Genomic DNA, 25,769 nt, shown 5'->3' on the forward strand with positions numbered 1-25,769 from the left:
CAGGCTCATTTGCCCAGTACCTGGACTTTGTGCTGTGGTTGAGTGGCTCAGCCTTTACCGTGGGTGAGGCTGATGACATCGCCACTTAACCACCGTCTCCAGCCATCTCCATCACGCCTACCATCAAATCAGCCACCGGGTCGGTAAATGGATGTCCTGCACTGATTTCCTGTGTACCCGAAACCCCGCTGACATCAGCACGTGCTGCCAGGAAGGCCATAGTCCCAGAGTCTCGTCCCACCGAGACCGCCCAGGGTCCAGAGCCTCGTCCCACAGAGACCGTCCAGCCCGAGAGCGTCCAGCCCGAGACCGGGTCGCCAGCGCCTGATCCCGTTGCCTGCCCGCCAGCGCCTGAGCCCGTTGCCTGCCCGCCAGCGCTTGAACTAGGGTCTGCTGTTCCAGAGCTGGAGTCTCGTCCCGCTGAGACAGCCAAGCCTGAGTCTCCTCCCGCCGAGCCTTCGCCGCTGGTCAGCCCTGCCGAGCCTGAGCTCCACGCCAGCCCTGCCGAGCCTGAGCTCCCGCCGCTGGTCCCGTCCAGCACCGATCCCGAGCAAGAGCCTACTCCGCTGGTCCCGTCCAGCACCAATCCCAAGCACGAGCCTACTCCGCTGGTCCCGTCCAGTCGTGAGCCTATCCCAGAGCATGTTCCTGAGCCTGTCACTCTCCCCAAGAAAATTTTTTTGGGGGGGGATATAGGACTCCGCCATAGCCACCTAGAAAAAATAATCCACCCTGGGCCCCAGTGCTACCTGATCCACCCTGGGCCCCTGCACTACCGGCTCCGCCCTGGCCACGCCCTCAGCCTGCTCCGCCCTGGCCACGCCCTCAGCCTGCTCCGCCCTGGCCACGCACTCAGCCTGCTCCGCCCTGGCCACGTCCACGTCCTGCTCCGCCCTGGAGGCTTCCTGCTCTGGATAGGCCTCGCCCTGGTCAGCCTCCAGGGCGCCCACCCCCCCACCCCATTGAAGTTCTACGGCGCGAGGTCGCGCCTTTTCGGGAGGGGGCGTAATGTTACATGTGTGTCCTGTGGTCCCCCATTCTTTGTGTATTTGGTTCAGTCCTGTTTCTTTTTTCCCGCTCCTCGTTTGTATTCAGTCCCTTTACCTGTGTTCGGTTAATTTGCCCCAGCTGTGCCTTGTTCCCCTAGTCTGTTCTAGTGTATTTAAACCCTGTGTTCTCCTCACTCCTGGTTCGTTCTCGTTTATGTAAAGTGTGATTCTGTGCTTCCTAAGTTTTGTTAATTAAATATCCTGTTTCCTGGTATTCCTCGTCTCCTCGTGTTTCCAGTACCACACACCCGTAACACAAACCCATTAGACTCTCTCTTAATTTACATAGAAGAGGTTCTATAGCCAAACTATAAAGCTGACCAGAAAGTGGGCATCCCTGTCTGATACCCCTCTGTACCTTAACAGGGACACTCAAACCTCCTGCTATCTTTACCATACATACTGCATTATTGTACAACAACTTTATCATTTTCCTAAATTTCTCTCCGAACCCAAAAGCTTCTAATACTTTAAAAAGATATTGATGATCAACACGATCAAAAGTTTCCTGATCAAGCGACAATATTCCAACATCAATATTATAACACATTGCATAATCAATAACATCACGTACCAAGTGTAAATTATCAGCAATCTTTTATACAGTATGATTGATCATTGTGTATTATTTTAAACAATATTTTGTTCAATCTATTGGCAAGGCACTTTGATAAAATTTTATAATCAGTGCAAAGAATTGCCAAAGGTCTTCAGTTCTTTAGTATGGTAAGATCACCTTTTTTTGGAAGCAATGTTAAAACAGCCCGTTGGCAGCTCTTGGGTAGAAGCCAATACGATCACATTTCTTAAGCACCTCAAATAAATCCAACTGTTATCCAGAAATGTTTATAAAATTCACCAGGAAGTCCATCTATACCAGGGGTACGACCCAACGAAAGACCTGTTACAGCATCACTTAATTCCACAAAAGTTAATCCAGACTCCAATGCTTGTTTATCTTCTTCTTTTAGCCGAGGAAGATCTTGTAAAAATCCATTTTGTATTGGGATGTCTATATCCTCAGGTGAGTATAAATGTGAATAAAAATTCACTGCTAGTCTGCGCATTTCCAAAGGGTCAGATGTACATTGTCCATAGTCATCCTTCAGGTTATGCATTTGGTTAACTTGTACACTCTTGCGTTGTAGATTGAAAAAAAAAGAGGTGGGACTGTCCATATCCTTTATAGATAATGATCTATTTCTCACAAGAGCTCCTTTAACGTTTTCATTTAAAATGGAGCTTAATTTTAATTTCTTCTCAGACCACTCATGCACATTGGGAGAAAGATCACCCATCATGTTTTTTTTCTCAATGGCAAGGATTTCTCTTTCAATCCGTTCCAGAGATTGTTTCAAACTAAAATTAGAGCAAGATGTATACTGCTGACAAAAATCCCTTATGTGAGCTTTACCAATTTCCCACCAAAGAATAACATTATCAAATATTGTTTTATCTTTTCTCCATGTCTCCCAAAAGTGCTTAAAAGAATCAAAAAAGCTCTTATCTTATAGCAACTTGACATTAAAGTAACAGTAAACACTTCTATTTTTCTTAGAGTTCAAGTTACAATCAATAGTGATTAATTTGTGATCAGTGAAGGATGTGGGGACAATAGATGTATTAAAAATTCGACTTTTCATACTATTTGATAAGTAGAGTCTGTCTAGTCGTGCTGCTGAAATCCTCCCGTCACTAACCTTTACCCATGTATATTGCTTAACAGAAGGATTATTTTCTCTCCATATATCAGTGAGATTAGATGTTTTAATGACATTATCAAGTCATGTAGATGACTGAAAATGAGGTTCCTCTCCATTTCTATCAAGCAAAGCATTAATTGTACAATTCCAATCCCCAGCTAAGATAGTAAAAAAAAAAAATTACCCTTCTGCTTTCATAAAAAACCTTTTAATTTATCAAAGAGAATTATTCTCTCAGCTCCTATGTTAGGTGCATAAACATAATAACAAGACCATTTAAATCAACCTTAACTGCTAAAACTCTTCCTGGTTCAATTTCACTTTTTTCCAAAACTTTGGCTTTTATAGAAGGCGAGAAAAGAATAGCAGTTCCTGCACTCAGATTAGTACCATGTGTGAGCGCACATTCATTCTTCCCTGTCTTAAACCTTTTCCTAATTTCAGTTATATGTTTCTTTAACCTAAAACGTTTCTGTTTTGACAACTCATCAGTACTGCAATTTTTCGTTGGCCATATTACAGATGAGATCAACTTTTCCAGATATGGGAAAAAATCACTCACTTCTATGCTTTTACCTTTTGTCTCATCCAGAAAATAATTGATTTGTCCCACAGTGTACAGATCTTCTGTATCTATTTTTGACATTTCTGACCCTTCAGACCAGTGTCCATCATCTTTCATACTGTCATATTCTGTACACTGAGATAGCCAATCTAGGTCACCCACCGAGCATTTCTCAGCCATTTCTATCGCAGTCTGTGTTACAAACTCACTTTTCTTTTACTTCTTCAACATCATCATTTATGACAAGCGCAGAACTACATTCAGCCTTCTCACTTCTCTCCACATCGCTTTTACTCACCTCTTTGTGCCCGTGTACCTCCTCCAACGGCCTTTTGTTTGGTTTCTCAGATACTCGTTCATCCTGTGTTTTTTCCGTATTATCCTCAATATCACTGGTATCATTGTGATGCACTATTTCAGTAAGATCAACAGGCAACTGCTGCTCAACATCCGCTTTTTTGGGGGGACAGGTGAAACGTTTGTGACCTATATTTCCACATTCAAAGCACTTTAGGTTATCTGTACTTGTATACAGCATATATGATCCATCTCCATGACTTACACGAAACGAGATCTCTAATGTGCGCTCTGTTGAAGTCAGAAACATTAACACCTGTCTCCTAAACGACAAAACGTGTTTGAGATCAGCATTTTTACATCCCAATGAAATGTTCCTTACAGGACTTGCGACTTTACCATATCAGGATAACTCTTTAACAATCGCATCATTTGAGACAAAGGGCGGTACATTAGAAACAGTGACTTTAGTTGCCGGAGCCGTTAAAGGAGTAAAGGGCACAAAGGTTTCCTTAATCCATAATCCATTCTCACTCACTTGATTAAAGGGGTCATGAACTGGCTTTTTAAATGTTATTATATTGTTGTCTGAGGTCAACTTCTAACGTTCGCTTGGTTTTTGCATTCAAAAACATCAAAATGAACAAGTAATAGGCTATTTTGTACCCTGGTTGTGAGCCTACCTAAAAAACAGTCGGTTTTTATGGGCGTGTCGCACTGAAGACTTGGAAGTAAACACCCACTGCTGCGAGTGGAGAACAGTTTTGCATATTATAATGAGTTTAACTCACCCGTCGGTGCACATGGGGGAAAACGTCCAATGTTGTAAAATGGCAACCGGATTCGCCCATACATGTTCAACCCAGAGTCCGTGTGTTGCACAATTCCTGTCAGATCCAATATAGACGGCACAGCACGTTCTTTACTCTTAATCGGTCTGCAAATCCAGTCTTGGACGATGAGACGACGATGTTTTACCTCATAAGCGACATTAAAAATACATTTTATCCATGCAGTCCTATTGGAATCCAGTCTTGCACAACCAGGCACTGCACAATATTCTGTATTGCTTGGTAGCGATCCAGTTTGTCATCACGAGGTAAGCACATGTATGTTACTTAGCTATGTGTGTAATGCGCAAATCGGTGGGCGGGGCTAAACCTGCCGTGGTGAAGCAGGCGTTGATCATCATCTGCGGGGGTGGTGTTTTATCCTCTTTGTCGTCATAGTTCCCCACTTTTAAAAACGAGTCGTTTTTAGAGGCTGTGTCAATAAAAGCTTTTATTGGACTAACAAGGACGTTTTCAGTTCTGAAACTTACAGTATATTCTTATAATATGATGACCTCTTAGATGTCAAAAGCTCAAGGAAAATTTGATTTCTCAGTTCATCACCCCTTTAACTAACTGTTCTGTTTTTAAAAACACAATAACGGCTTTGTTCATACACGATGCTGAGAGAATATTTTCAAAACCTATAATTCTTCCCACCACGAGAACATCCTCCACGCTCACGCCAATATCAGGCACACACCTGCAACCATTACGCATCGACAGGTGTGAGACTCCCTGACTGACTTCAGAGGCCATACCGACACGCGACAAAAGCCGCGAGCGGCTTTAAAACTTTGTAACCTTAAACCAAAGAAAAAATAAAGACCATAGTGGGAAGAAGAAAATAGGAAAATACTTTCAAATTTGTCAAAGTCCACGCTCGCTCTACACACTACGCTCACTCGCCCTACCACACTCGCACATGCTCAGAGAGAGAGAGAGAGAGAGATGATTGATGATGATTTGAGTTGCTGAGGACTCTTGAATGAGCTGTGATGAGGAAAGAAAGACTGCAGTTCTCCAGCAGATTAAATGATCTCATTCACATGATTTACATTCCAATGAGTAACACTTTTTACACAAATAGAGGGAAAGTGTGTGTGTGTGTGTGTGTGTGTGACAAAGGGGGGTAAAAAAACAAAGAGTGTGAAATATGTTTCAGTAACCTTCAGTAAAATGTCCACAATCCTTTGCTGATACTCCAGAGCCTGTTTGTCATTCTTGAAGTCCTCAAATGTCTGTGAAGCAAGGATATATTAACATTCAGATATGAAAGGGCAAATTAACTACAGTACACCCTGACTAGAATATACAACAGATTTCTAGAGGACTCATGTATTGAGTAATACGTTATTGAGTTATGGATTAACTGATACACACCAGTGCCAAGACATTGAGGAACTCTCGAGTGTCGAAGTGCAGGAGAGTTCGGATATAGGGATACACTTCCTCTTCCTGTGCAGCCTCCACCGAGTGCAGACGAATGAGGAACTCAAACACCTGGAATAAATTCAAAAATACCATTTAAAATGCACAACACTGCATTTTAATGAATCCTGTAAGTAGTGTATAAATTGATTTGAACTATAATTAAGGATGAATGATTTATCACTATCATATTGTTTATATGCAGATATTGGAGTTTTTTTAACTAAATGGTAAAGTATTGGTCGATACGGGATATTTAATTGTGCATACTGCTGTTTTTTTATATATTACCACTTAAATGAACACTTTAAGTTAATCTTTAAAACACTAATGAAACAATGTTATTTTTAGCAAATCTCAAAATGAATGTCCATTTTTAAACTGTAAATTATAATGTTGTGATGCCTAAATAAATGTATTCACTGTTCAAAATGTTGGGGATAATATGATTTGGAAGAAGTCTCCACACAGGCAGCATTTATTAAAAAAGAACAAAAAATAGAAACCAGTAATATTGTGAGATATCACTACGGTTTAAAATGGCTTACAATATCACTCTGTTTTAGTGTAATTAATTCCTGTGATGTCAAAGCTGAATTTTCAGCATCATTACTCCAGTCCTCAGTGTCACATGATCCTTCAGAAACCAGTCTAATATGATGATTTGGTGCTCAATAAATATTTCTTATTATTATCAAAGAGAGTTGACAGTTGTGCTGCATAATATTTTTGTGGAAACAGTGATACTTTTTCAATATTATTTATTTATTCCTTTGTTATGTCATTTGTTTTCATGTGTGCCTTATGCATTTATGCATTATTGTGTAACCATGAAAAGGTAACTATTATACCCCCGGTTTCACAGACAAGGCTTAAGCCTAGTCCTGGACTAAAATGCATGTTTGAGCTGTTTTAAATGAAAGCAACTGGCACTGACATATCTAAATCATGCTTGTGCCATTGTTTTGTCTCAAGATGCAAATCAGTAATGTTTTTTTTTTTTCTAAGGTACATTTGTAAAAGTCACTTAAATGCCCTAACTGAACTAAGGCCTAATCCTGGCTTAATCTAAGCCCTGTCTGTGAAACTGGGCTTATGTATTAACTGAGGCTGTAATTATTTTTAAAAGGATGTAATGTATGACAAGGAATTCTTGAACACATTGTGAAAATATTAATTAAATAGGCTTCAAGTAAAGTGTTAAAAAAAAACTGTAAAATGTAAATCTCTCTCATTTGCTCTGCATATATACTCAGGGCCCAATCCCTCTACACAATAACTAAATCGAAATTCAACCCATTCTCATCAGAGAACAGTACAGGGCTGACTTGTTGCCATGGTGACCAGGTGGTACAGTTTCCCACTAGCGTGTGTGTTTGTGTGAGAGCAGCATGTACCAAAAGGTTAGTCATTATCTCCCATTCACACACACATAAAAATATGTAATTGGGCATCATCTGGAGGTGCTCATCTTTGAAACACCAATGTTGTGTTTTACAGCAGGGAGGAGGGTGGGCTCAAGGACATGGACCTGCAGATATGACACTGTGTGTGTGTGTGTGTGTGTGTGTGTGTGTGTGTGTGTGTGTAGGGGAATGTGGATGTGTGTCAGTGTGTTGAGGGATCAAAGATGAACAGGATTCTCTCTGGGCACACGTGTCTTTGAACATGATCCCTTAAGGCCCAAAGATGATATGCCAAATTCACACACAAGGTCACAAATCCCTTTCTCATTTTAATACTCCCTGTTGCATAACATATACTATATGATATATGACTACTGTGTTTTACATGTATTATATTATATACTGTACACACACACACACAAACAGACATATATATATATATATATATATATATATATATATGAAGAGTTCAGATGCAAAAGCCTCTAAGTGCCATTTGAAATTTTCTTCTAAAATGATCATTTTTATCAAGCTTTTATTTTAAGTTCAGTAATTTCACTTAAATGGCAATGAAGATTACCTATTAATTGTCATTTAAGTGAAATTACTGAACTTAAATATACAAGCTTGATAAAAATGGTCATTTTAGAAGAAAATTTCAAATGGCATTTAGAGGCTTTTGCATCTGAACTCTTCATATATTCTCTAAGAAAAGCACTCTGTATAAATGCGACCCAATGTATTGTAACTATTTTACATAATAATTTTACATAATTTTATTTTTACAAGTGTGTGTCTACATACATGCTTTATTGTGTTTTAGGGTTAAAATACATGTCTGTAAACTTAAACGATAATGTCCTAAAAGAAAATTACATGCACATTTTCTATTTTTCCATGGATGTTTTTTCTTACAGTGTGCATCATGCAGCCCATCTTGAAACCCAAAGTTTTTTTTTTTTTTTCCAGAACATTCTGTCTTGTCTGAGCACAGATCATTTCTACACATCATTGAGGTAAACAACCCAGTCCGTCATGCTTTTCACTCAAACTTACAGAGTCTGACAGCACTCTATGTGTCTGTATATGAGAGATATGCGCACGCGAGAGAGAGAGAGAGAGAGAGAGAGAGAGAGAGAGAGAGAGAGAGAGAGAGAGAGAGAGAGAGAGAGAGAGAGAGAGAGAGACCAGCTTTAGGTTGTGTGTGAGATCCATGTCTGTATTTAAGTTCCTTTGGAGGTCGTCCATCCCAGAACGAATCATTTGAGCAATTTGGAAGGGCAACAAAGAGGAAAAAGCCCTGCTGAGAGCAAACTGCTGAGAATACTAAACACGCACGCGCTTGTATTTTCTATGAGATCTGTGCAGTATATAACTGAGGCAGAAAGAGTGTCATGACTCGATACAAACCCCATACAAACAAAACAGACTTGAGTGTTAATTGTATGGAACATCAGCGTGTGATAGCAGAAATTAGCAACACAATTGCTAACCAAACAATACACTTTTTCTCAATGCTATCTGGGTTTAATCAAACTACTTACCTGGTTTTTCACCTGAGGCACCAGATCTTCAGGAATGTCACCTAACGGATAGGCACGTCCTGCCAAACAACAGCTGGCAGAGGAGAAAGAACAGATGTGTTATAGCCTGCAACTGTGCATTATTGCAGTACTTGCGTACAAAGTGACCTCACCTGATGTACACCAGCAGTTTATTTCCCATCACAACATGTTCATCTGTAACAGGAAAGATATAGAAAATGTGATTATGTACACTGCAGTTTAGCATTAGCTGACCAGATTTCAGAAATAAAAACGTTTTTACTTTGGCAGTGTAATATCAGTGGCATTTACACTGTTATTACACTTTTATATAATCATCTATTAATATCAGTGTTCTTGGCAGATTTTGTACATTTTGACCATAGTACATGATACTTTTAGTGTATTTATTAATATTGGTTAATGTTAATTTCTGCATATACTAATACATTTCAAGTTGTATGATTAAAAATTGAACTAAACTTTTTTTGTTGTTGTTGCTTAAATTAACTAATTCAATTATTGTGCAAATAAGTAAATAAACAAACAAACAAACAAACAGTGTACACAATGTCTTCAGATTTCACAGGAATTTACATCATCTGCTTTTGCGTATTTATGCAAGATGGTTGGCACATGTTGCCTGCTGTTCTCAAATGTATGTTAAAGGATTAGTTCGCCCAAAAATGAAAATTATGTCATTACTCACCCTCATGTCGTTCCAAGCCCGTAAGACCTCCGCTCATCTTCGGAACACAGTTTAAGATATTTTAGATTTAGTCCGAGAGTTTTCTGTCCCTTTATTGAAAATGTACGATAACAAAATAACAAAAACTACGACTTTATTCAGCATTGTATTGTCTTCTCGTTCTGTTGTTGAGCCGCATTCAGTGATGCTGCTGACGTAAGATGTTGAGTATTATCTGGCCCGTAAGATTCGTTTACAGTCTCAGACGCACGATTTCTGTAACTTTGTTTACAGTCTGAAATGAAGATTGTTTTGCGAAGATTGTTTTGTAAACAAAACAATCTTCACAAACATGTCTAAGGATTTCGACACAGAGAAAGACTTGCATTTTTTTGCTCAGCCATTTTTATTTGAACCCATATACACGGACCCACCAGATACATGTCAGCAGCGCCTTACATCAGCAGCGTCACTGTGGACTCGTGAACACGAATTGACAACAGAACCGGAAGACAATACAATGCTGACTAAAGTCATATGTTTTGGACCAAAATGTATTTTCGATGCTTCAAAACATTGTTTTAAAGGAGCTGTATGAAAGATTGTGGCCAAAACTGGTACTGCAATCACTTTCAGTATTAGGGTGTGTGGGGGGTTTCGCAATGTTAGAATTTTTTTTATCTGATTCCTGCGCGTTTGTATCTGCAGCTGTGGTAACTAGAGAAGAGCTGGCAACCCAAATGCCGCAACACTACTGACTCTGTGATTGGTAGATTGGTGGAGGGTGGTGCATCAGAACAAAACACAACTTGACAACATCAACATCATTCAAGGGCTGCAACTTCACTTTTTAAATGACAATATCCTGGCCGGACTACTGTTGTCGGTGATAAATATTTGAAATGAACATGATTTCTTAATGTCTTGTGACATATCAGGGAAAATGTATGATTAATTGAAATAAATTACTTGCATACAGCTCCTTTAACTAACCCACTGATGTCACATGGACTACTTTGATGATGTCTAATTCCTTTCTGGACAAGGACAGTATACCGTACACATTTTCAATAGAGGGACAGAAAGCTCTCGGACTAAATCTAAAATATCTTAAACTGTGTTCCGAAGATGAACTGAGGTCTAACGGGCTTGGAATGACATGAGGGTGAGTCATTAAAGACATCATTTTAATTTTTGGTTGAACTAACCCTTTAAAGCAACCCAAACTTAGAGATGGAGTTTGTGTGGAGCAGCACTGCACAAACTGTGCAAAATCATATCGTACAAGAACACATTGTCGAGCTTCACTCTGGAACACGCAGTGCTTATATTTATTTAATTAAATCACAGCCTTTGTGATTTGTGAAACGCAAGCCATAAGCCGGTTTTGGGCTTTTTTTGACTAAGAGTTCAGTCCTATAACAATCATTACTATATTTAGAAATTTACATTAACCTAAACTAATCAATCATTTAAAAGATTGTTAATTGTAAGTTAATGATACCTAATCCAACTACTCTACCAAATCACCTTTTCAATGCACAGTTAAAGCCACAATATGTATTTTTTCTGCTTTAAAAATAGCAAAAATAACTGTATCTATGTTATATATTTCTATTAGATGTGTACTTACATTATCCCGACAGTTTCCACCAACTTTCAAATACGGAGAAATTTATAGTTTAATTCGAAGACACGGGACGTTTTCCTATTTCCGTTTCGTCGCCCGTCTATGCCGTCATATAACCTTTGACTCCTCTATTTTCTCTAACTTCCTTGCGGAACCAGGCGAAACCGTCAAACACAAAGGGGAACACTGGACTACCGTCAATAAAGCAAAGAAAATGACGAAGAAAAAAAAGCAGTACGTATTTTTATGTGTGTAAATCACGTGCCCGCTCACGAGCGCTCACTTTTAACAGACACTGTCCCCGGTGCTGCTCGCGCATAAAGCGCTCCCCGTTCACAGTAACCGGTTCGTCTCATTCAAAACAGCCAACTGTTGCTGTTAGCGAGCCGCGCACATTGAATACTCGTATGAGTCAGGCTGCGAATGTACGTGCCCGCTTCAGCTCTCTCATGCTTACTAAATAAACGCCTCACCTCTGGCGCCGCGCACTCACTATATTCCCTTTAGCCTTTAGCACATAGTGGATGCAGAACGCAAACCCAGTCAAACGTTTGACTGCAGTATCTTTATAGTATCTAAGCAGTATGTGCTTTATAATCCGGTGCGCCCTATAAATGAAAAATGTTCTAAAATAGGTCATTCATTGAAGGAGCGTAATATAAATATTTATATTCGTCTACTGCGGTCTGTATTATAGTTATGGACCACGATTACGCTTTGCCTGCACGTTCTGCTGCTACAGCCTGCTCATTAGCTAAAGCTCAAACGTACCTGAAAAATATGACCCGAGAAGGGTTTGGGACAGGAGAAGCATGACACAGGTAAACATTGGGGTTGCATTTAAAGCTTTTCGACAAGCTAAATCTACAGAGAGATGCCGTATATCCGTATATTTTGTGAAACGATGATGTCATGCCATGAGCAGAGCTGGTTGTCATTGACAGCGACAACAACTCCCGTGAGCCCACGCTCTTTCCAGACGTCATCAAAGTACGTCTTTTGTTATTATTTTAAATGAGTGACCCCTGGTGGCCAAAAATTTCATACTGTACGTTTAAAAAACTAAAAAATTCAAAAAAAAAAAAAAAAAATGACATTTTCTGGGATAGCTGTCACCCTAGTTTAGATTTATTTATGTCTAGATTTATGTGGGATGTGCTTTCTTTTTTATGTTTGGAGGTGTAGTTCAGTTCTCTGTTCTACCTGTAAGAGGCTTTCCTTCTTGCAGATGAGGACCAATTGCCTGAAAGAGTTTCTGGAAAGCAGAAAAAAGAAAAACATTTATTTAAATGTAATATTTGTGACAAGTCAACATGATACTGCATTCGCAACCCATATTATTTCAAAAATATGAAAAAAAATGTTCAATGGCTTCATAGCTGCTTAGCTACTGCCTAACTATAATCAGCTATTTAATTAGCATTAACTACAGTACAAAGGATAGTCACTTCAGAGATGAAGCAAGCTGTCAACATTTCATTTTATTAGAGAAGATTGTGTATGATACAACCAGAAAGAAAAAAATGGGGTCCCTTTTGATTTCATTCTTTAACTCTCTCATGAACTGCATTTTTTATTGTTTTATAATGTTTCCTGTGGTGCACTTATAATGTTCGTGTAATTTTTACATAAAAAATTAGGAATAAAAGGCATTTTTCTTACCCTGAATTTAGCTAAGTATTAGTACATGTGGAACTCTCTCTCGAAAACTTTTCGCACATTTACAGCTATTACTATTGCATCTGTCATGGTCAACTAATTGTGGAAATTGTTGATTATAGCATTATTACTAGATCTATGGCATTTGTATTTAGATTGTGGCATGAAAGGTTTGTGGCGAACTTCATGTGATGAACTTCACTAAAAAAAGCAGGTCTTTCCCTCAATGGTCTTTACTGAAACTAATTGTGACGATCAGCAGCCGTGGTGCCCTCGAGAGCCACTAGAGGGCACTCTCTCCCCATGTTATGTTTCCCCATGGACTCTTTGTGTTATTATGTTCAGCTGTGTTTCATTATTGGTTATTGAGTTCCTTATTTAAGCCTGAGTTTTCCCTGTGTCCCTTGCGAAGTCTTGTTACCCTGTAAGCGTACATCTCTGAGCATTTTCTCCGTTTGTGTATTCCGTGTTTCCCTGGACTGTTTGTGAACCTCTGCTGCCTGCCTCGACCATTGCCTGTTTAGACCACGAGTTTCTGGATTGCCCCTTGCTTTGTTTGTGTGCCTGCTTGATTTCAGTTTATGTTCAAGTATAATAAAGTGCTGCACATGGATCCGACCGTCTCTGTCCGTACGTTACACTAATGTTGAATGGATTGCACTGCATGAAAAGACTCAAATCCGGCAATATCCGGGCATGGTAAACTCCTGTGCAATTTGATGTTTGCTGGATGTATGTGGGAAAAAGCGGATCAGAGTAACACGGAACAGTATATTTCCAGACAAACCCGGAAACCTCACCTACGCGGGCATATACAGGAATCCGTGAAATTTCACGGACATATACAGCTGAAACACTGCTGGGTGTGAGAGGTGTGAAGAAGACCTTTCATATGTTAATGACTGACACTAAGGGTGCTGGCTGTTCTCAGAGGGAGGAGTGGCAGGGGAGGACTTCAGGATTGAAAATTATCTCTGGTCTACAGCAAACAAGTTTTTTGTACAGAAAAATAAATAAATTCTTAAGGCCCTGAAACACAAAACTGACGTCAAAGAACTAGCAATGACTAGCCAACTCTAGGGTTGGCTTATGTCGCCTGTGTCAGGGCCTTAAAACCAATATATGAAAAAAAAGTATCCTAATCAAATATTATTTTATAAAAACAGGACAAAATAAACACCATGAATATACGTTCACAAAAACATCTGAATATTTAATGAAATAAAAAATACAGGGAAACATTTCAGAATATCTAAATTTTTATTGTGAAGTTTTACAAATTGCAGACAACAACATTTGCTGCCATTGGCTTTGCTTAGTTGGGGACATTTAATTTAATATTCAACAATGTTATTGAACTGCCTGCATTGACACCATTATATGAGATCTGAAGCTGAGATGGACAATGACATCACGGTTTTGGCAGAGTTAATGCATGCTTCATTGGGCATGCATGATGTGAAACAATTGTTCGCAAAACCACCGGGCTTTCCCGTGTTATTGTCAGCAGCTGGTTATCCTTCCATGTTGAAAGGTACCAGCTGCATCATATTTATTCACAAAATTAAATAGATTCACTTGCAATGCGTCATACCGAGGTTTGTGGTTTGAGTGAATAAGTCCTTCCGCAAACAAACAAGCTGCAAGAAAAGGGGGCGTTTTGAGGTTTGAAATTCACCACTCACAACCATAAACACAACCAATGTGGTGACGTAATGGAGGTGCAACCAATAACGTTAGTGTATTGCTTCAAGCGCGAGAAAAATAATTTAAAATTACAGCATTCTTTCCCGAAGCAAAGAGAACAGTTCGAGGTTTGGAAACAGTTTTCTTCTATTCACCTTATTTTGCACGACAACAAGGGTGACGCCATTTTGTCATCTTACTCCCGTCTGAGAAAGACTTCAACTTCCGGCTCATGAGGGATGAGATTCTGCGCTAGTTGAAACGAACGGTAAAATATGTCAAGTATTAAATGTTCAGTTAGGTGCTGCCATAACAGTTGGATTAAGAGGAGAGAACAATTGAACCAACGGTGTAACGAACATAATGTGACGCGGTAAGATTGTTGTTGTGGTGCACTTTACGATTTAGCTACACTCACCATCTAAAGACGAGGAGCACCGGAGGCAATGGCGGAAGGCACTACATTTGGAAGAGCTTGAAAGTGCCCAACTGAGGCTATATTTACACGGAAACGATTCTGAAGAGAAAACGCAAAAGTGGCGTTGCGTCATGCATCTTTTTTTATTCTGCGTTTAGACGAGCGTTTTGTGTGAGAAATCCGCGTGCAAATGGAGACGCAAAAGTGTGTGAAATTCAATGTAGTATGCACTTCAGGCGGCTATAGGAGTGCATACTACAACAACACCAAGTCCACGCGCCTGCGTACAACTTTCACCGTCAAGCAAACTTTTGCGTTTTCACCGTTTACACGGGAACGCGGCGGTGGAGCGTTTTTAAGATTTCCACTCTGGAGGGTGGTTTCACTTTTTTTTGCGTTTTTGAGCCTCAAAAACGCCGTCGCCGTGTAAACGAGGTACATCCGATAAAATATTTTTACGTTTTCACCCGCGAGCGTTCTCGTGTAAACAGGACCTAAGGACGGGAATCCGATTGAGGAACACCCCAGAAATGGCTCGGCTACGTTCCGATAAAGAAGTCACGCCGGGTGTTGAATATTGTCAGATTCAGGTAAGCTAACTTGCCTAACTGTTATGTGCTTGTTTGCCTAACTTTAGATTCGTGAAGTCCGTTCTATGAATGGATTTAAGATCAGTAATAAGCGTAAACAAAATACAATGAATCTTGCATGATTACCATTGCCCACACATGTTATTTATTTAACTTTGTGATATTGACCTAAGAGTCTGAAAGAATGAATGAATGAATATTCACGGTAGTACAAGATAGTATGGTAACTTGCATTAGTCTTACAATAGCTCACATTACTGCTATTGCACATTACGAGATGTAAACAACACTGGTCCAGAAGCACTTCCTGTTTCAGTTTGTAAAAGGCGTCTTAATTTCAAATGTAAAGAAAATATCTTGAATATGTTTGTTTAACTTTTTGATTCAGTTGTTCTGTTGGTTGTACTTTAACCCAACGTTTATACAGTGTTAAAACTGAAACAGGAAGTGCTTCTGGACCAGTGTTGTTTACATCTTGTGAAATGGTCTATACAGAGATTGTTGATGCTAGCAGGCCAGCTAGCTACATCTCTCATTCAGATATTGATATTGACTTATGGCGAGTTAGGAGATTGTGTATGTTTCGTTTCTAATTAATGTATCTTTCTCACACACTGTTCTGTGTAACTATGGGTGCCATCATCAATGAATTCTCCATGATCTATTTTAAGTAGCTACTAATGTAAAAAAAAAATGTATGGTTATAATATTTCCATAGATGCATCAATGAGAGTCAGTAATGCAGTGGATAACTATGAGGATGATCACATCCACATGCCCCACAGCTGTGATGCAGAATCACGATGGGAGGATCAATCTGTCTTTGGCCACAACCTGATCTTCTCAGAGAGACTCTCCAGCGTCTTGATGCTCTTTAGCGAAAGTATAAGCAGCACAGACTAACGTTACATGAAGAATCTTACAACGCTTCGAAAAGAATAAAAAGGGCACATGACGTGGACATTGCGGTAAGTCCAGTTATTGTTCTATAACGTGGCTGTAAGCCATAGTTCGGTTACAATTATTGTTTTGTCTCTTGCGGTTACAGAGAACAACCCACACAAATACGTTCCACAAACCAGGTAAGACTGTTTCTTATATACTATAGCCTAAATGTTAGTTTAATCTACTACTCTATGGATTTGGAATGCCAAAAGTGAATTTCAGTAATGATACCTGCAACTTTCCCCCCCAGAATAAATTCATCACATAACCTGGCTGTGACCACTTACCTCTTCGAAGAATTAAGGTCAACTTTTACAGACGTTGACCCTGAATGTGTAAAAGGTAATCTTAAAGATGTTGTAATCATTTTATTGTCCTCTGTTTTACTTATTTTTATTGCCAAAAAAATATTTTATATTTATGATATATTTAGCAGGTTGGAAGATGTATTTTGAGACTTTGCGGAGGAAGTATTCTTTGGCTCAGCCTGAAAAGGCCCAGAAAAGAAAAACTACGACGAGCATTGCAAAGAACCTTCAAAGAAAGCGACTGGTAAGTTAAGAAACTGGTTAAGCACTTTTTTTTCTCTTCAGAATGTAAATATCCTCCTCTCTGTGTTTTAGTGGTTGAGTCAGGGTTCCCGCGGGTCCTTAAAAAGTCTTAAAATGTCTTAAATTAGATACTTAAAATTTAAGGCCATTAAAAGTCTTATAAAGTCTTATTTTTAGGTATGAAAGGTCTTAAATTTTAGATGACACTTCGACTCAGTCATATCTTAATGTTTTCCAAATTAAAACCATCTAATTTGCGTACGTATTAATTTTTATCTTTGTGGATTTGCTTGTTCACGTGACAATTCGCGTCACATTCGCGGCAGAATAACGTCCGTCTCCTGCACGCGAGACAGGAGAGGAGGAGAGAAGAAAGTTGGCAAATGTCAGTTAAGTCGTAAGTTAATTCTTTATGTGCGTAGAGGTGTGCGATGTGTATTGTCTATTATGATACTCTATTGTTTTAACGATGGACGAGGCACTGCGAGTGTGAGCTGACATCGCATTTGTCTCTCGTGTTTTCACGGCGTGATGTGTGCAGTTATAGGCATAGACATGTATTTATTATGGTTATAGGTATGTCCCCAAATTTTTGCCTTATATTTATATCATGTTGTTATATTAGAATATCACATCAGTAAGAGTGCCGTTTTCCCGTGCACAAGTGTGATATTTATGTTATACAATAGTTAAATTAAAAATAAAGTGACATTTTGAGTTAGTTTTTAGCCATAACATTATCGATATTGTTTGTTTTCCCTTTATTTCGCCGACTAGAATTTCAAAATGAAACCATAGCAGAGTCTCAATGCAACAGACAGCGATGATTTCTTGAAGGAAATCCGCGTCTTGAACGAGTCATTTTAACGATTCAATCACTTGCTTCTTTCCCGTTTGAACAAATCGGTTGAATGAATGACTCCCTCAACTCGCTTATTAAGACAGCGATTTGCCGCCGCCTACTGGCGGTTTTAGTTTCATATTAAAAGTAAAAAATAAGAAATCATTTCACATTTAAATATTGAATATTGATTTTTTTTAAAAAAACCTTATAGCTTGATTTATGCAATTGTAAATGGAGTCTATATATTAATGCCACCTCTAAGGCTGCTTCTGCGTCGACTCTGCACTGCAAAGATGGATTTTTGATTGAATGATTTAATTTGACTGCCAACAGTGGTACTGTATAATTATTGTGTAATGAAATATTATTGTATAAATAAGTATAATTACTGTATATATGTGATGCACGTGATGCATAACTCTAAATAAGTTTAGAAAAAAAAGGTGAAAATGCCCTGGAAATCAATTTAAGGTGGCAAATATTGCACATTAATTAATAATTTCTGTCACTGCTGTGAACTGACCACTGCATAGAATATGAAAAATATAAATATCTCCGCGAGTCTGTCAACAACAGGCCTAAACCAGCCATGGCACCAGCACAAAAACACAATCAGTAAAATATCAACTAATTATTGTTGATAATAATTAGTTGATATTTTACTGATTTTGTTTTTGTTTTGTGTTTATCAACAAACGTGAAAATATCGAGATATATTTTTGTCAATATCGCACACCCCTAATGTATGGTATTAATTTTGATTTCTTCAGGTCTTAAAAAGGTCTTAAAAAGCCTTAAATTTTACTTTAAAAAGTGTGCAAGAACCCTGTGAGTTACTGTCATGTTTTTCAGTTGCTGGAGACCAGGTCCGGGGTTGTACAAACCAACACAGAAAAGGAACTTTGGAAGACCGCAACAATAAAACTGATGTCTGATGAAGATGATGCTATTGTTGATGGAAGGCCAGTGTGAATGGTGAGGTCTCCACCAAACCGTTATCTGCTAGGCACTATAAAACAGACTAGAGGCTGACCCACACTATGCGTCACACCACCAGCGTATCATGGCAGTTTGAAAAATGTTAACTCATATTAAAAATATATATATATAAAACCGTTCAAAAGTTTGGGGGTCAGTAAGATTTTTTTTTTTGGTTTGGGGGGATAGCTCAAATTAACTCAATACTTTTATTCAGCAAGGATGCATTAAATTAATCAAACGTGACAGTAAAGACATTTTTAATGTTACAAAACATCATATTTCAAATAAATGAAATATAACTTTCTATTGATCAAATAATCCTAAAAAGTCTACAACTGTTTTCAACTTTGGTAATAATAATGAATATTTATTGAGCATCAAATCATCACATTAGAATGATTTCTGAAGGATCATGTGACACTGAAGACTGGAGTAATGATGCTAAAAATTAATCTTTGATCACAGGAATAATGTATTCCAATAGAAACGTTTATTTTAAATTGTCATAATATTTAACAATATTACTATTACTCTTTAATAAAAAAAAAAAAGCAGCCTTGGTAAGCATAAGAGACTTCTTACCGATCCCAAACTTATAAACGGCAGTGTACACCTTGAATATTTTATATACACTTTAATTTCTTATTTATTTTTCTCGTATTATTTCATATATTTGTTCCTTTTTTTGTTGTCCATGTTGCTTATCTCCATTTTGTTTACTTGTTTGCATTTTAATGTATGTTTATAATGCACTCTCTGTAATGTTCTATTTATTTATATTGTTTACTTGGAATATCTACATATATTTTTTTTTTATATATATATATATATATATGTTGCTTTTTATATACACTGTGTACTTTATTCCTTTACATCTGTTCTTTAAAATGATTGGGTAAAAAAAAATTAACGAAAATAAAAATTTAACAATTTATTTAATGTATGGTTATAATTTTCTTTGGAATGTCCATGATTTTTTTTTGTTATTACTTCATACTTTTTTTTCTTGTTTTTGTTCCCCATTCCTCTGTAAAGCTTGTTTATAATGCTATTTGGAATGTGTTATATACCTTAATAAAAAATTTCAGACTTTCCCATTGTTCTTTGTGTGTTTAAAAAAAAAATATATATATATATATATATATAAAAAATTTATTTTAATGAATATATTAAAATTGGGGGAGGGAGGTTTGGTATATATTTGAGCAATATCTGCATAGCTAACCAATCAAATCACTATGCTATAAGGCCTAGGGTGGGCTATGTTTAAAAGTAACCAATAAAGTCCCTTTACTGGGTTTTCAATGTGTCCTGCCCTCCAATAGTGGTCTGGGTGTTGGGAGTGGCTTTAAAAGAACAACCAATCCAGTTTGGTTGGAAGGCAAAAAGGTGTGAATGTTTCCTGCAAAAAGGTGTGATTTTTTTCCTGCTAAAAACTTTAATGGGATTACTTGCCATGGCAACAAATGGCTCTAGCACGGAAGTATACGTCCACAACATACATCCGATTTGGTATCATTCCGGATGTATGCGGATATATACGAACCCATGGAATTTGACATATCCGGCCACTATACTCCTGGATTCTTCCGAATTTCAGCAGTGTATACAGGAGTATACTGGTCCGGATACACCTATTTTCATGCAGTGTGAGGAGTTATGAATTTAAATGATTTGTACTTTTTATGCTTTTTCAATGTGTTGGGAATTGTTATACTGGTGACATCTCTGTATGGCCATTATGCACTTGTATTGCACTTCATGAACGTGAATATATGTTGTTTTACCTGCTCTGGATTGTAAAAGGTCATATGATTTGATAAAATAGCAAAACAAAATCAAGAAACAGGATATGTTAGGGATCATATAATGTGATGAGAACATTTTATCAGATTCCTTTGGGATGATTTAATTTTTAAATATTACAATTTTGTCTGGATAATATACCAGACTGACACTCGTTTTGGTACACATTATATCACTACATAAGAAATGGCACACCAGATGGGACTCTGAAGAATATCCTGTTAATGTTTGTTGAAAATGATTTGTAGAAAATACATGACCACTTACACAAGCAATTCAGATTTGGAGGATTTGTTATTTGATGTTAATGAAGCACATGGATATAATTCATCTCTTAACTGTTCTACAGATCCTCAACTCCTCATTTTCAACAAAGGAAAAGTTCACAGGCTAATGTAGTTGAATCTGATGTTTTAATTGCTCCACCCTGTCCTGTGCATATTTATTTCTCTAAACCTTCCCTCCTTACAACCACATAATATTCCTCCGCCTATAAAAACTAGATACTGATTCTTCATTTCAAGCTGTGGAAACTATTCATCTTTCTCAAAATCATTTTTCTACAGTTGTAAGTAAAAAAAGGAAACCCTCTTGGATGCCCAAGAGAAAGATAAAGAAGAATTGAAGGAGACCATCTCTGAACTCTCTGAGCCTATGACCACTCTGGTGAATTAAAAGAAAATGCAATTAGCTCAGATTGTGAAAAATCATGCTGAACTTTTGCAGAATCAAATAACTTCCAACATAAACTGGCGTGTGAAGCACCTACATGAAGTACTGAAATATATCAATGCTGTTATCTCTCCAATGGTGCAGACTGTAAATCTGAAATATCTGTTCTCACAATACGGGTGGATAAAAGAATACAGGAAGTTCAACGCATAAAAAACAATCACATCCAGTTACTACTCTTTGATTCTTCTGCTAAAACTATGTTTCCATCTCCTATGGATTTTCAGTTAGGCGCTAACCCTAACCCTCACAGATTACAATTTGTGATGCAGAACGTTACTGAAAGAGGTCAAATGACACAATGATCATTTTGTGCATGAAGATACAAAAACAAGATTTCTTGGTAAAAGTCCAATTAAAGTGAGTTGAGTTTCCTTCATTTGGTAGGATGGGGGAATACAGCAGATCCTCTGTTGTATTTGGAAAAGTGTAATGATTATCTAGCTCTAGCAGAGTGAATAAGAGGTTGAGTACAAGGTGAAGGAGAGAGCATACACGATTTTACTTATATGCATCAATCTCTTTGTAAACAATGGAAACCGGACATTAAGGAGGAGGAGGAAATTATAAAGATGATTTTGTAAAACACAAATCCTCAAATGGCTAGTCAACTAAGAAGTAGCAGTGTGGTTAAAGTGGATCGACTTGTTCGTTTGGTAAAGCTCAACATAATTCTAATAATTTTATTATTCATAATTAATAATTTCACAACCCATTGTTTCCCATCCTACACCCACTGTGCTTTGCAGGCATGTTAAAAGTGCACAACTTGTAAACTTAATAACATCTAACAAATATAGATCATTTAATAAAGCACCTCACTCCTCGTCTGTTCAGAATTACCTGAAAAGAACAGAAAATCCTTTTGTAAGTACTCTTACTCATTCTAGTTCTTCTAAAGGAAAAACCTCTAAATCTAATCCAAGATTTTCCAATTGCAGAGTGACCATTCCCCAACTGCTGGTTGTTTCGTTATCCATTGGTTCATGGAAAGGTATTTTTTTTCCTTGACTTTGGTTCCTTGTATAGATTGCTAAATGGCTATTTTCCTGTTGTTATCGGACTTGACTTCCTTTTTTTCAGTGGAATGCAGATTGATGTCATGAATCGGATGTATTGGTTTCAGGATGATAAGAAAAAGCAGGTTTTCCAGAAAAAAAAAAACATCATTAATGGACTATGGTGCCCCAGCTTGCTTTATTCTCTGCTATAGCTCCTTATCCAACAGAGTCTGCTGATGTGGAAGCATATGTTAAGTTCTCTTACGAGAGGTTCTCTCGTATTGCGTAAGCTAGCTTACACTACGGGAAAGATTAATCTTTTCTGAGATATTGAAGCCAAAAAATTATCCTAATTTTTGTATCCATTGTCAACGCAGTGCAGCGGCTGCAGACCATGAGCGGGCTAGCTAGCAAGCTCATTGGTTGCTTTGCGGCAAACTGCTGCAGCCTATGGCGGAACTCAACCTGAACTCGCGACCAATGAGAGGCGGACACGCCGTCATTGCATCATGGCCCGCCAGAATGGGCGTGGCCCGCATGTATAAAAGTGCGGTTCGCAGGCTGCTTTCCCTGATTTTCATCTCTTCAGCAAAGCTCTTCGCATCTCTGATCGTCAGAAGCCGTGTCACCATTGAGAGGCACCTTAGCAAGCGTGGACAGCGTCTGAAGAAGCCGGCCGTCTTCGCCACCTTCAGCCATCCTGCGAGCTACGCCATCCGGCGAGAGCACTTGTTTATCTCAGGTTTTTGAACAAAGTACTCCTCAAGAGACCGTTCAAAATGCTTGCAGTCAAAAAACTCATCGCGCACGTGCACCAGGGGGACTGGTTTATCTCTCTCGATCTGAAAGATGCTTTCAGATTCAGATAAATCCCCATCACAGGCCATTCTTGCGATTTATCAATACACCGTCCTTCCGTTCGGCCTATCCTTAGCACCCCGTACGTTTCATGAAGTGCATGGATGCGGCGCTCCCACCCCTGCGGAGCCAGGGTTTGCGAATTTTGAACTACAGCATCTGGACGACTGGCTGATTTTGGCACAATCACAGACAGAGCTTCTGTCTTATCGGACAGTTCTCCTCAATCATCTGAACTGTTTGGGCCTTTCTGTCAATTGGACAAAGAGCTCACTAAAGCCCAGTCAGGCGATTTCCTTCCTAGGAATAGAGCTAGACTCAGTGGCTATGACGGCTAGTTTATCAACACAGCGCGCGAGTCATGTTCAGCGACTAGCCGCATCTTTTCAGATGAACAGCCTCAAGCCTCTGAAAACCTTTCAGAGAGCGCTGGGATACATGGCTTCAGCCGCCACAGTTCTCCAGCTGGGTTTACTGCACATGCGTCCACTTCAACTCTGGCTAAACACCCGTGCGACTCGCCGGGCATGGGCCACAGGCCGCCAGCTGATCAAAGTGACGCAGACCTGTATTTCAGCTTTCACTATTACATATTCCCCACTTGTATTCCCCACAGAGTTTGCTTACAAACCTACCCTTACTCCAAAGCCGAAAAATAATTTTCTGCTACACTTGCTCCCACATGGCAAGGTCCGTAACGAACTGTTTGAAAAAAATGGCCATCTTAACTATGAAATTGTGTTGGAGGATTCTGGAGAAATTGGTCGAATTGTGCATGCTACACGGATAAATCCTTGCTACTCTTCAGCTGGAGAATTGCAAGCACTAAATGATCTATCAAAGAAATGGAAAATTAAAAGATCTCAGACATTTTCATGGAAGAAGAGGAATTCAAGGGATTTAGTGATGCTGAAACAGAACTTTATCAAGTTAAACATCAAAGAGTACTGAATATTTTTGCTGAAGAAGTGGAGAAGAGGAATTCAAGGGATTTAGTGATGTTCAAACAGAACTTGATCAAGTTGAACCTCAAAGAGTGTTGAATATTTTTGCACAAGAAAGTGATGAGGTGGACTTCCTTGGCTTTTAATAGTTAATAATGATAACAATTTTTAGGGGAGTGGGAGTGTAGCAAAATGCATGTGATGAACTCCACAAATAAAAGCGGGTCTTTCTGTTTAAATAACAAGCATGTAGATGTGACAAAATATCCAATAAAAATGTCCGGTGTCAGGAGACACGGTGGTGTTTCACATGGCTCAGTTTGATTTACTCTTGTTGATCCTGCTGTGTATGGATGATTGAAACTCCCTCTGAAGCCGTATATGGATGTTTGAAACTCCCGCTGAAGCTGTGTATGGATGTTTGAACTCCAGCTGAAGCCATATATGGAGAAATTGTGCATCTAACCCGATTTAAACAGAGACTAACGATAAACCTGTCATGCTAGGGAAAGTCTAAGTGCAAATCTCTTTTGCTGTTGTTAATTTTTTGGAATAGCGTAAATTTGACAGTTTGTGCTAATTTTTTTTTTCTTTTGAACTGGACACGTTGCAAGCTATGAACTATTCACAAACTCAACAGCACTCCTACAACAATAGTGACTCGAGCTATATTAACTATACACAAGCTCAATGGTCATTTCTGAAACTAATGTTGAATTTGTAAATGATTTGTACTTTTTGTGCTTATTCAATGTGTTGGGAATAGTTATACTAATGGAATCTGTGTATGGGCATTATGAATTTGTATTGCACTTCATGAATGTGAATATATGTTGTTTTATCTGATTGTGAAAGGTCATATGATTTGATAAAATAACAAAATAAAATCAAGAGAAACAATGTGAAGTTGACCGTTTAGTCACTGGTTTGATTGACTGAAAGTGAACCAGTGAACATTTGACTGTACATGAATCATTACATATCAGAAATCACTGGTCACAGATCAGGCATTAGAATGAACCCATTTACTTAAATGTTGTGGCATTACTGTCGAGTCTATATCTTAAAAGCCAGTTTGCAAAGCCTGTGCGAATCCACATTGAAATGAACTACTGTAAGCCAATTGTTAAAAATAAATAACCACATTCCTAGCATTAGGATCTTTTGGAAAGTAATGTTATTTTTAGTTCAGTGATCCTGTATCGTGCTCTCCTCCTCATTTCACAAAGGTGCTATTTACACCTGGCAACTTTATGCGTTTTCTTTGATCGGATAGCTATCCGATTGTGAAAAGACCAGGTAAATGCCCTCCAAAACGCATTCGAGACGGACTTGAATCCAATCCCTCAAACCATTTCAGGAGGTGGTACGGGCCTCACGAAACTGGACAAGTGTACAGTAAATGCATCTAGTTGTTGAAACCACATATGTAAATTTTACTCCTCCCAAAATGGTAAAAAAATAAATAAATAAACGTGTGAGCGTGTGTTATAGGCTATTTGTCATGTTATAGTCAGATATGACGAAGCTACTGTGACACGCATCACCTCAGATGAGCAACTGAGTGTCTACTCATCAAGCCAACGCACCGTAAATGATCGCAAATTAAGT

At 38.5% G+C, this 25,769-nt stretch overlaps 1 protein-coding gene and 1 long non-coding RNA gene across 3 annotated transcripts in view; one reads left to right on the forward strand and one right to left on the reverse strand.

Annotated features, from left to right (window-relative positions):
• vps8 (VPS8 subunit of CORVET complex) overlaps positions 1-25,769 on the reverse strand; it is a 227,900-nt gene that overhangs the window by 118,931 nt on the left and 83,200 nt on the right. For both annotated transcript variants that reach the window (XM_039657435.2, XM_089132237.1), the window contains exons 23-27: positions 12,347-12,398; positions 8,978-9,020; positions 8,826-8,898; positions 5,828-5,947; positions 5,614-5,685 (exon numbers count right to left, since the gene is read on the reverse strand). In XM_039657435.2, coding sequence (XP_039513369.2) covers positions 5,614-5,685; positions 5,828-5,947; positions 8,826-8,898; positions 8,978-9,020; positions 12,347-12,398 — 360 coding nt within the window. The remainder of the gene's footprint in view (positions 1-5,613; positions 5,686-5,827; positions 5,948-8,825; positions 8,899-8,977; positions 9,021-12,346; positions 12,399-25,769) is intronic.
• Positions 15,158-19,612, forward strand: LOC148978531 (uncharacterized). Its single transcript, XR_016168844.1, has 6 exons — positions 15,158-15,496; positions 16,215-16,464; positions 16,545-16,578; positions 16,692-16,783; positions 16,875-16,993; positions 18,689-19,612. It is a non-coding gene; the product is annotated as an uncharacterized LOC148978531 (long non-coding RNA).

The sequence above is a fragment of the Pimephales promelas genome, chromosome 6 (assembly GCF_988280905.1).
Source record: "Pimephales promelas chromosome 6, fPimPro1.hap1.1, whole genome shotgun sequence".
NCBI classification, from domain to species: Eukaryota; Metazoa; Chordata; class Actinopteri; order Cypriniformes; family Leuciscidae; genus Pimephales; species Pimephales promelas.